This window comes from Triticum dicoccoides, chromosome 4A, assembly GCF_002162155.2.
Source record: "Triticum dicoccoides isolate Atlit2015 ecotype Zavitan chromosome 4A, WEW_v2.0, whole genome shotgun sequence".
Classification (NCBI taxonomy): Eukaryota; Viridiplantae; Streptophyta; class Magnoliopsida; order Poales; family Poaceae; genus Triticum; species Triticum dicoccoides.
The window spans coordinates 605,652,660-605,665,273 of NC_041386.1; the positions used below are offsets into that span (position 1 = coordinate 605,652,660).

The 12,614-nt window shown below is 45.4% G+C and overlaps 1 protein-coding gene and 1 long non-coding RNA gene across 10 annotated transcripts; one reads left to right on the plus strand and one right to left on the minus strand.

Annotated features, from left to right (window-relative positions):
• Positions 1–219: 219 nt before the first annotated feature.
• On the minus strand, positions 220–5,789 carry LOC119283783 (transducin beta-like protein 2). The gene is made up of 11 exons (XM_037563191.1): positions 5,762–5,789; positions 5,206–5,570; positions 4,720–4,825; positions 4,012–4,072; positions 3,647–3,942; positions 2,111–2,250; positions 1,951–2,025; positions 1,778–1,868; positions 1,178–1,381; positions 1,045–1,089; positions 220–749 (listed from the first exon to the last, which is right to left on the minus strand). The coding sequence occupies exons 1-11, from the start codon at positions 5,787–5,789 to the stop codon at positions 664–666; spliced, it is 1,497 nt and encodes a 498-aa protein (XP_037419088.1). The 3' UTR covers positions 220–663.
• A 62-nt stretch (positions 5,790–5,851) lies between these two features.
• On the plus strand, positions 5,852–12,604 carry LOC119287260. 9 transcript variants are annotated; one of them, XR_005140790.1, is made up of 8 exons: positions 5,852–6,709; positions 6,784–7,019; positions 7,216–7,276; positions 7,997–8,448; positions 8,525–8,579; positions 8,677–9,084; positions 9,567–10,679; positions 11,146–12,604. It is a non-coding gene; the product is annotated as an uncharacterized LOC119287260 (long non-coding RNA). The 9 variants fall into 9 exon arrangements; XR_005140791.1 differs by having other exon boundaries at positions 11,254–12,604; XR_005140792.1 differs by having other exon boundaries at positions 12,191–12,604.
• The last annotated feature ends 10 nt before the right edge of the window (positions 12,605–12,614 follow it).

Here is a 12,614-nt window from a genome sequence, read left to right on the forward strand (position 1 = left end):
TTTACACACGTGTGTTACGCCCCTCAAGCATATCTGTACGTTTTTCCAGAATTTTTTGAAACGTAGAAAACACGACTTTGGATGAAATTTGAATTTGGAGGCCTCCATGTAGGAAGCAATTTTTCGCTATTCTATACCATTATACACGTACGAATAATTAGAGCAAACCAGGGCGCATAGAATCAGCTGGCAGTCTAGTTATTTTCAACAGGAGCAACAAACACCAACAAGATTTGATACCATGTTGGATTCGACACTATGGGTTTAGCAATGCCACCCAGCAAATATATCAATACTAATCTATGCACCCAACATTTTGAAAACACCGCAACTCATAGAAACTATGGGTTTGCAGCAGATCATAGCTTATAGTCGCACGGACTACTATGTCTATAGTCTACAGTTCAAAGAACCGCCGCAAAAATACTTTTAGTTACCTCCAGAAAACAACAGATTCACAGACAAGAGAAACTACCAGCACAATGCACGTTTACACAACACGCTATGTCTCTTTTTCTGTAAAACTCTCGCCACCCAGGGCTCTGGGCTACTCTCAAGCTCAAAGGAACCCAACTGCCAACACTGAAGTTTTAATCTTCCCATGTTTCTTTTTGTTTCCTCAGGGAAGCTATCTAGCAGAGGACGCCATCGCCATCAAGACGCTCATGTCGAGCTGACCTCCGGAGCTAACCACAGTTTCACCTTTTTGTCGTCCCCGCAACTCGCTAGAATGAACGCAGGAGCACCACCTGAGAAAATCAACAAGCAATGTGATTTAGACACCTTAAACACATATTTCCAGCATGAAACTAGATCAAATCATTTACAGGATGGTAACAAGGATGAGTGAGCATGACACATCAAGTCCATCAGCCATCATATATCAGTATTGTGGTGTGCCAAGGGCTGACAAACTAAGTAGATCCAGTTCACAAATTCCATTGTGTTTGCACTACTAACCTAACAAGGTTCCTAAGAGCTCTAGTGCAAGATCTAGCAAATAACAGAGATATGGATCACAAAGAAATGGAGATAAAACGTTACCATTTGGAATTGTCCGTGGAGCCCACGCAATGCCAGAAATAGCACCTGAGTATATACATAAAACACGTCAGCCCATACATTTTTCTTTTAGAGCAGGAGAACCTTCACACTGGAAAACAGGAATATTACACACCTTCATGAGCCTTCTCAGCTGTATCCAAAACCGCGCCAGTTTCTGCACATAACCATTGCAACGTCGATCCGCTTGTTACAGCCAGAACTTTACCATCTGGGGAGATGCCCATGTGTTCATACAGGCAAGTAGAGCCTTTTGAATCATGCAGAGGGACTGGCAAAACTCTCAAGGTTTTGGGATCCTCATCAAGGTGATACCTTACTGCAGAAATAACAGAAACCAACCGTTAACCCTAAAGAAAGACTTGTACATTGAAATATCTGACAAACAACAGGGTTACAGGTGACAAAGTGCCTTGACCTCAAAAGGACTATATAATCATCCAAATGTCACAACTTTGGCCATGTCCACTACATATCAATAGCCTAAACTGATTGATTAACATTTTCTGTAATGAAGGGCTTATCAACCTTAGTGAAGAAAGGCAAAAAAATAAATAAAAAGGTTTTCATGCATTATCCTCTTGATGCAGACCGAGCAATGCCAAAAAGGATATATATACAAAAGAAGCTGACATGACTTTATGGCAACTTCCGGTAAACAGGGTTAACATATTAAAATTCAACAAGCACAACTGCTGGTAAATATAGAACATACCATTGATATTCCATACCCGGATGGTACCATCTTTCGACGCAGTAATAATCTTCTCAGAATCCGGAGTGAAACACAAACTAGTAACAGCACTCTGAATTCAAAACTTGTCAGTCTCTGCTCACAGGAATAGTTTGAAACTTGCGTAATAAAATGGAAGCAGGGAGGAATTTGACCTTGTGACCCTTGAGCTGCATGACCCTGTTAACCTCCTTCACTGAACTATCCTTCGAATAAACAATCTCCCACACCTAAAGAAAATGTGAATACTATCATAACTGGGACACAGTTAATGGGCAAAATAGTGAGTTTTATTACAATGAACACTCTACCAACCTTGACATCAGCAGTGAAAGCTGCAGCAGCAATGAAGCGGCCATTTGGGGATATGTCAGCCATGTTGTTTTTCAACTGATTAGTGTCAACTGTTCCCAACTCTTTGCCACTCTTTCCATGCCATATTTTGATATCAGTTGCTGCAAACAGTTTTCAAAAACAAATGTTAACACAAAATAGAACTTGTAACCTGGAATTAAGTACACAATGTCACATGATTATAGCTAATAAATTTGTTATATGTCTGCATATTCCCAGTGCACATGTGTTGCATAAAAAAATTGAATGTTGCTTCGCAAATAATAGACGCAGAACTTCAGGCGCATGCATCAAGAAAGGAAAGAAGAGGTGATTTTTTTTTCAATTACTACCCCTAAACAGTCGCATGCCATAACTGCCCAATTCCTCAATCGAAGCATGGTGGGCCTTCACGTTTCCCACGCTACCCAATAGCAAAAGTAAGTGCAACTTTAATTTGCCGACTAATAGATTGGGAAGAGAGACACTGTGGAGTGCCAAACAGAGAACCTCAATCCATAACACCATGCGCACGCAGAAAGCACAATACCAGTTTGACTATCAATTCATTCTAATGGTATTGCAAGCAAGTAATAACATATTAGGTCTTTTCAAAGAATATAAATACAAAATGACCAAAAATTGATGCCCAATTAATTCTGTAGAGCAGTTGGACAGGTTGATCCGGACAACTGAATGGTGAGGCAGATTGTTGACCAGTTCCCTCACTGATCCAGTTTTATAAACTGGTGTTTATTCTACCACTCAAAACATCATACCTGCCCCAAGAAAAAATTGCAACCTTGCTACCCTCAATCCCACTATATCCATGCACCTGAGAGATCCAGGCTAATTAGCGACCAGTCAGGTCACCATGCACCCGTTAATCAGCACTTAATTGTGAAGAGTGTATATTACTCCCAAGAGCAATGGCAGACTTACGGCAGGAGGCCTATGACCTTTTGTTTATCCTCCTCCCATAAGTCTAGCATTTTTGTTTTTCGCAAAAAGACAAGTCAAGCATATTTATACTCCCATATATAAAAGTGAAACATGGTGCAGCGTTACTCATTAAAGCTTACTAGTTTAGAAAATATCATTAAAGCTACTAGTTTAGTAAACATTCTACACTGTACAGTACTGCTTCAAGCATACGTGAAAAAAGCTCTAGCTGCATATACGGCATTACGATTCATGGCGAATAATAAAAGGGGCAGCCCCAGTGCATGTAGCTCCCGCTTGCGCAGGGTCTGGGGAAGGGTCCGACCACTTTGGGTCTATTGTACGCAGCCTTTCCCTACATTTCTGCAAGAGGCTGTTTCCAGGACTTGAACCCGTGACCTCATGATTCATGGCGAATAATGTGAAACAAAAATAAAGATCCAAATTGACACAGTAATTATGCATGTTCGCAGGTCATTGCATCATGATTTAAAGGCTACTGCAGTAAGCAATCCAGATTCATGAGTAACTACTTCAAACGGAAACAATCATAAGAAAGTATACAGCTCATCATACCTTCAGAGCAAGAAATCACTATTGTGCTCCCATCACCAGTCCCATGAGTTGCACGAGCTGCCGCAAGGTTCAGCACCGACTCCTTGCCGTGAATCTTTTTGTGGTCCCACTTGATCTCAGGAGGAGAAAGCTTGCCCTGCTGTTTGTTTCCCCCAGTTGGAGGAGCACCAACATCCGCATACATGTAGAGCGACGAGCCTAACAGCGCCTGTGCTGCCACAACAACGGATGATGACCCTTCTGAGTAAGCGATGGCAGTGGGATGTGCCCCAGCAGGCAAGTTTATCTTGAGAATCCTGCAAAACCCTCGTCGTGTTAGAATATGTTGTGACAAGGGATAACTCGCATAGAATGAAATGCCTTACTTAAAGCTCTTGCTTGATGCATCGTCGATCCTGAATACTCTCACAACCCCATCCGCGCATACTGCCAAGAAGATGGAGCAAACATATAAATACTGAAATTCAGGGGAGCGGATGTGATTGGTTGATCAAGCGCAACGTTTTCCAAAATGGATGAGTCATTCCAAGAAAGGATCCTTTAATATCACTGAGCAACCCATATGAGCCCGACAAATAACTGGTCTGTGCGAGAAAAAATAAGACAGAACAAATAAATATCTTCACGGCTCCATCCGCACCACGAGAAGCAGCAAATATATAAATATCAACCAAAATTGGGGAAGCAGCTCTGATTGGTCGACCAAGTACGTTATGCAAACCGGATGAGGGGTGGCAAGGTGGAAACCAGGGGCGTAGCTACGTACAGCTACCCGGTGTCACTGGCACCGGGTCCAATCTACACTTGCTTAAGATAATCCATTGACTTAGTGTGTAGGTCATTGATTTTTTGATGGTTCTTCTATGTGGACACCGGGTAATCTCCAGTCTGGGTTCGCCCCTGGTGGAAACCCTTTAATTGATCGCTAAGGCGCGCCGTATCGGCCAGACAAATAAATGAGGATTGCCGTATATCAGTCAGACAAATAAATGGCCCATACAAGAGAAAATTAAAACGTTTCCGCGCGAAGCATGATAGATCCTGATCAAATGGGAGGCTGGGGGTAGGCTCACCGGTGGCTAGGTTGTAGGCGTCGGTGGAGAAGTCGAGCGCGGTGACGCAGTCGGTGTGGCCCCTCAGGGTGTTGACGTCGAGGTGGTGGTGCTTCTTGGCCGCCTCCTGGAAGAAAACACACAATACAGTAGAGCTGAGACCACATCCACTGCACATTCCAATATGTCTATGAAACTATGCCTGTCTACATTTCAACACAGTTGCCAGTACCAATGAATGAACTAGCAAGATTATGCTCTACTACGATACACCCCGACTCGAATCGACAAGAAACGCGGTTGCTGTCCTGTTGCTTGGGGTCTGTCTGTGGTCGCTGTCTGATGAGAATCGAATCGAAGACACCACTTGCTGATCCCTGCCTGTGGGAGCAAGATCGGTAGTACTACTACTACGTGTGTTGAATCATGGATGATGGATCCCATCTTAGTGTGCGGTATGCGTGTGAGCGAGATGGGGGTGGAGACGCGATGAGATGGGGGAGGGACCTTGTCGGCGGCGGAGGTGTGGTGGTGGTGGACGCGGGCGTGCCCTCCGCCCTTCTTGTTCTGGCCGGCGGGGCGGACCTGCTTGGGCAGGTCCGGCGCGGCGGCGGCGGCGGAGGGGGGCAGGTGCGCGATGTCGGCGCGCTTGCGGCGCAGGTACCCGGCGAGGAAGACGAGCGCGACGGCCCCGCCGAGCAGCGCCGAGAGGAGCGGCACGGAGAGCGCGGACGCCATCTTGTCGCCGGAGATGGGAGAGGGGTGGGGTGTGTGGGGAAGAACTGGATCGGCTTTCCTTCCGTGCTCAGGAGGAAGAGAGCGTCGGCTGGGCCGGGCCGTTCTGGGCTGGATGGGCCACACCGCGTTCTGGCCTAAACATGCGGTGAAGGGAATAACATCTTTCTCCGACGGTCACCTAAAAAAAACATTTCTCTGGCGGACCAAATTAAGACCCTCTATACCAATATCTTTATCTTTACCTAATCTCTACCTCTCTGTCTCTATCTCTACCTACTACTATCTCTCTATAATAATAAAGCACGGATTGGGTCTCCGGGTTCACCGTCGTGGCTTTTTTGCAAAAAGTCCATGTGCCTTTTAGTATTCAACGCGCAGTCACGTCCTAATTGAATAACGATTCGTGATCAAAAAAAGTGTCCCGAGCATATGCTGCATCGCCCCCGCCGCTTGGCCTTGCTCAGCACCGGCGCAGCCCACCCCGCCGCCTGACCTCGCCTCGCACCGGAGGCGACCACCACCATCCTCGCCGCTCCCTCCCCTCCCCTCCCCCAGCCCAATCTAGATGTCTAACCTGCCCCCTCCCATCTCTGAGCATAGCATGCTCCGTCGGCGGCGGCGGCAGCGGCAGCGGCGGCTCCTTCTGGCCGGATTGAGGCGCGGAGACCCATGCTCCTCTCATCTGGTTGGATCGCCTCCTCCGGTAGGATCTCCTCTCCGAGCTGGATGTTGAGCACGATATCCCTGCTCTATGGATCGCCTCCCCTCATACGGTCACCCCGACGCGGCGACCCTGCATCCTGAGACCACCAACGCCGCCTCCTTCGACCACGGGAAGGAACCTAGATGCACGTCATGGATGAGGTCGGGGCAACCTCCCCCACAGGCCAGTTTATATCAAATTAAGCTTTCTATTTTCTTCGAATCTTTAGTTTTGCAGATTAGTTTTGTCGATGACGGCAAGGTGTTTGATGGAAATCCAACCTGACTGTACGCTTGCTATGTAGATATTTTATATGTCCACAAGGCATTTGATGACAATCCAAACAGGTATTTGATTATTCTCATATGACTCTCAATGTTATGACTAGATTAGTTCATCTAACTAATCATGTTCAGGTTTTTTAGGCACTGTATGTTATCCCTAACCAATTGCAGAGGTTGCAGTACAAACATGTAGGATACAGATGCATTCTATAGTGTTCTTCATGATGGCTGTACTGACAGATATGATTGCCCTTGTCTAAATACTAAGATCCAACTTTACATGCAGGTGAGGAATTAGTAATCTTCTTTCGCATGTTTTTGTCTTCTTTACCACTTCAAATTTGTTTCCACTTTCTGCAGTCGTACCCATGCCAATTTGTTGGAGCAGAGATCATCTGACTTAACTGAGTCTAAGTCAGAGGGATGTCCATCCATGCCGCATCGGACGACAATGAAATCTAGAGAGGCTCTATGGCTCAGGTCGCCACGAAACCAGTGGCCCATCCGGCTCCTTGTGACACAAGTGAAGGAAACAACATGCAAGGTGTACAGAAACAGCGTGGGATCGACCAGAACGATACCGCCTGGGCCGGATGGTACGCGTTGCTCTGCTCGTGACCTCATGTAAATATCAATAGTCCGCCTTTCTCTTGTCATCTTCCACACGAATAAGAACACTGGAATTGATTGAACCCCCACCATCTAATTTCGTTGGAACTTGATCAATTTCCCTTTTTCTCACGGAAAAAGCATCTGATTGAACTTGATCAAATATCCTTTTTTTTCTTATAGAAGAAGCAACTGAGATGGAATTATGGAAGAAGAGGCTAACACCACACACATCCAGATTCCAGTAAGTACATATATATTATTATTCCAAGTACATTCACTTTGGCACAAGTTCAATATTTTGTCATCCAGAGCAACAATTCAAGTTTTGTGCTATTCAGTCGTGTTAATTCTGGATATTTTTGGATTTGGTTATGTTCTGGGTTCCATTAGTTCAATTATGGGCAATAGTGGCCATTTAGTTCCGTTCAAGTTCAGTTCTGGGTGCCAGCAATAGTTGTCATTTAATTTAGTTCAAGTTTAGTTTTCGCTGCCATTTAGTTCAATTCAGTTAGGAGCAACAATTGACATTCAGTTCATTTCAGAATTCTGCATATGTACTTCTGTCCAATTCTGCACTTACACAAAGCTTACTGGAACACTCATTTACTCATAACATTCAAGCAAACACTGAAAATTTTTACCATTAATTTTGTTTTTACAGATGTACAAGTAGCAACTGCAATTCCTATTCAGTCGTAACAATAATATTTAGTGATCTCAATTTTCATGCCATGCTGAATTAAATTCAGCTAACATCAGCGATTTAGTTGGACGCTTCCTGCACTTTCAACTTTATAAAATGATTGTTTGCGATCAGCAACTCATTAGACGGCGGTGGCAGTGGCGTGATTGGCCCACTTGAACACAAACCACAGGACGTCAACAACACAGGGCCTATGGAACCTTGTCCTCTGGTCCAACCATTGCTTCTCCTCGTGACACCTGTGGTCTGCGGTGACAGGGCCTTGGCTGGCGGCTAATGCCACGAGGCCTCGGAGCCGGACTTGTGCTCCTCCTCTTGGGAAGTCGTCGCCAGTGCGGTGGCCCTGAAGCCGGTTGGACGCGTCTTGTGTGCGCTAGGGCAGTGGCATCGCAGAGGATGAAACCAACACTGGTTGAGAGCGGCCTCGATGGTGTGGTGTAGCTGACCACGACCGTGGGGATGGGCGTGCCGGACGCGTGAATGGAAACGGTGAGTCCATGCCGGACCCTCCTTTGGTGAGCGAACAACGACGACAAGTGTAGGGGAACTCAAGAAAGGAGGGTTTTTTCAGAGCTGGAGCGCCACTTTCCCTCTCCCTTCCATTGGACTGGGTTGCATCATGCTTTTGGGCCGATCCTGCTCTTTGTTTCCACGGGCTCCACCTGCTGTCGTGGATGCGCAAAGAATGGGATACACACATCCAACAAATTGTATGCAAGTAACATGAGTCTTCTACTTTTCAGTTTTTTCCCTGCTTTGATGCTGATTATCCTTTTCTATATGCAGTCGCTAGGCGCTTGGTACTACAACTACTACATCTCGACGACTTTGGACAATAAAGGTGAGGCCCTTTGTATCTCGATGGCAACTCTACAACGGATGTTTTGCTTTCAGGCATATGTAATTACACCACTTTGATTGCCGACTGTCTTCGACAGCGACGATGCTCTACCTGGGCGTGGTCTAACTCTACCTCGGCCAGGTGTGGTGCCACGAGGAAGCACCCAAGGTACATGTGCGCGCGCGCAAATATAGATTAACTACAGATAAGTACTTCGGTCCCATCAGTCGCCACCAAGTAAATCAGCAGCAGCCAGTAGTAGAAGAATTCGGTTTGACATTTGATTTATGCTGGGTAATTTGAGGTGTGCCTGTCGGTTATGCCATTTATCTTTTTTCTGTCAAGCAATTGTTTTCTATTGCTGTGATAGGCCTGAATCAGTTTTTGTTTTTTGTATACACCGAGATGAAGCTGAAAGTTATGACGATCAGATCAAATACCAAAAGTTGTAACTCGGATATACCATGATATTTTGAATGGCGTGCTACCTTAATAGCTTTCAGTGGTATGTTGTCTGTTCAATTCCGAAAATAAGATTTGTGGTAGGTTGACCTGTTGACAGCTTTCAATGCTACTGTATGTTGTTTGTTCAACTCCGGTCACCGAAGCTGAATTTCCATACAAAACCAAGATTTGTTCTAGGTAATTATTTAGGCACCAAGCAACAAGTCCATGGATTTAAAATATGCACACAACGACAAACATTTGTGTGGATTTTCTATAGGTGTCTCTGTTGACCTGCATGTTTGCCTGATGAGTGAAACATAAGTGATTCCAGTTCTACATATATGTAACATGCTATTTTTGTTGGCTTATATTAACATGGGAACCGGGTAAGTTTCTGCAAATGTATTCTTTTGGTTGTTTTGTGTCATTTGTATCCCGGTCAACAATTTGAGAGATTTACTTTGAGTAAATTCATGGTCTGAACTGGCTGTAGTATTCATTGATCAAATAATTGTCGTCTAACGAGTGTTATTGATAAAGGAGGAGCTTGAGAAAATGAAGGTAACTATGAAGCTTCCTCTATACATGATGAAGTGGGCGAATGCGAAATACAACAGGAGTTAGAGAAAGGCACACCTTGCACTTATCGTTTCCTGAGTGCCAAAGAAAGGCTCACTGAAAGTATCAAATTTATTTAATGTGAGGTAGTGACAAGCTTTAGAGTTCAACCTTTTAGTGGAGTGCTTTTATGCATATAATCTTAATATAATTCATAATTGTAAATAATGGGAAGCAAACAGTGGTACATACATTGTATGCATTGTGAAAGAAAATATTTTTATAATCGTGCTTGTGTTTAACAAGAATTGGTAGAAACAATTATGTTTTAATTTTAATGAATATATATTACACCTTTTGTATAAACTAAGTCATATTGTCGCACTATCATTTTCTTTCCTTTTGTTTGTTGGTTCACCTTTTTTCTCCCGGGCTATTTTGCTAGTATATACTAATAAACCAGCGATTGTTCCTGGTCGTCCGTCGTTAGTACTTTTGCAAAACGGTCCCTGTACTTTTGGGTAATCAACCCGCAATCCACGATTAAGTGAACAACGTTTCGCTCAGCACGTTTTACATAAAAACACCTCATATTTTACATAATCAGCCCGCAGTCCATCACTATCTCTTTCCTCCTGAGTCCGGGCGCTCCAGCCGGTTCCGAGTGAGATGGGGCCGCTATGCAGACGACGCCGGGCGCGGCGGCGGCGATCTCCGGCCAGATCCGGTCGGGGAGGCGAGGCAGGGGCCAGATCCTGTTCCGGGGACGGCGTGGAGGCGATCTACGAGGCACGGGAGGAGGTCAGGCGGCGGGGCTTGAACTCCAGCAGGCCCCCTTTTGATGGATGGAGCCGCCCACATCGCTAGCGACTCCTCGGAGGACGACAGGGCCTCCTCCTCCGCGTCCTCTATCGGTTCGGCCTCCTGGCGCTCCCGGCCGCACAAGTGGATTCACCTGCGGGGGCGCCGGCGCCGGCGACCGTTGTCCGCTCGGAGAGGAGAGGGCGGTGAAGCCAACGGCAAGGGCGACGGTGACGACGTGCAAGACCTCGCGCTGCCGCTGAGGAGATGTCCTTCGCGGCGGTTCTTGCCCAGGTGAGCGTCTCCTCGGGTTTGGCCACTGCTCTTGTTCCTTAATTGGTAGGCGGCCCAAAGATTCGATTTTTCCGCTCCTTGTGCGGTTCTGTGGATTAGTGTCTTGCTTCATGGTCCCTCCATTGCTAATTGAACGACGGCCGGCGGCTAGCTGATGTGGTGACCGGTCTCTGGCTCGCGAGCGTCGTGGTGCTCGAAAACTCAAATCCCTCGAGTGGTGCAAACTCCGCATCATGGACGACAGGTCGAGCGCCCGCAGCAGCCAGCCGTCATACAACCCATGCGGAAGAAGACGATTGTCTTTCCGTGGTTGGTGAAGGGGCTGGTGTCATCGTGCCTGTCAGCGTAGTTGTTGTTCTGAGAATTTCCATGATAAGCAAGCAGTGAATCTGTCTTGGCTGCAGATAAAAACTGTTGCAGCGGTATATGGATTCAGAAGTGACGAGTGCCCATGATTATGTTGCAGTACATGCCTTTGGAAAACCATGGCCAGTGTTGTTTCCACCGGACCGGGTCCTCTCTCCGCTGTTCTGATCTAATGTCGACTGTGTGCCGTTGGCTTTCCATGCACAAGGTCCTACCGGCGGCATTGGGCACCACGTGGGAAGCGGAAGGAGGAGCCGCAACTCTCCATGCAAGCTCGGGTCAATGTCATCGCAAGTTCCGTGCTCGACGTTGCTGTTCAATGTCGCCTCAGCTGATTTCGCCCGCCGTCCGCCCGATGCTCCACACTTTGCCGTAACTCAATCTGCCAGTTCTCCGCTTGAGGTACGTACTGAAGCTAACCTGGCAAGAGGCAGGCATGGGAGGCATGATTGTTGCTGAAGCGGAACTCATGAATGTCTCACGTCATGTGGTTCTGTGCTATTCTTAATCTTCTTCTCTGAAGTGTGTAGTTTCAGTTCCACATCAAATGTGTTGCGCTTGCAGTGCGTACCAATGTACAGTTTACCGATGTGTATATATGCGGAGTCGATGGAAAACATTGAAGCCAGTAGTTGTATACCTATTTCAAAAATCAGCAAGTGGTTAGTAACATTCTACATCAAGGTATTACAGAGAGAAAGGAGTATCTCCTATTTTATTTTTGTGGGATTGGGAGCAATTTAGAAACTTATGAAAATATAGGAATCATTCTCACTTTAATCTCCAGTCCTCTTGTTTTGCTTCATTTATCATGCATTATGCATGTCATATGTTCCCACAAATGCCTGGCAGAAGCACAACTTTCATAGGGAACGTAGAATGGTCACTTTGGTAGCAGGGCAGATGCACGTTCCCAGTGTATATGTAAAATTATATGCATATCTAGCCATAGAAATACATGCATCTGAACTGCATCGGACATAGTGTCGGACTGTCAGCCTGAAATATTCCTCTTTATATCATTCTCTATTTCTGTGAATATGCAAATATAAGTGCCATGTATGTGCTTGTGGAACTTTTGCTGTAAAATTTCACTCTTCTTTACGAAAAGTAGGTTGAAGAAAGTTTTGATTTTTCTTGGATAGGTTATCATATGACAGAACGTCTGGGGTGAAAGCTAAGCTACTTCCAATGGTAAGAATTGAAATCTGGATGAAACCTCCATTATTTGTTTTATATATTTTTAGATACATGAGAGAACTAATGATATTTTTAGACTGTAGAACAACCCTTTCAAGGATTCTCTCTCTATGAGCATATATATTGCCTCAGCTTATATCCATTGCCGCACGCATGGGCGTGTCAGTAGCATTACTTTGATAACATGTCTATATCACTGTAATGTTGGACATAAGTTCTGCTACATCCAAACAAGCTTATCTGATTTCCAAGAAGAGTAAAAAAAATCTTTAGTAATTTCCTGGATTTTGCTTATATCACTGTAATGTTGGACAATAAGTTCTTAATACATTTGGAGCATCTACTCTCTGGTAAGGAGTCATGGGGAAG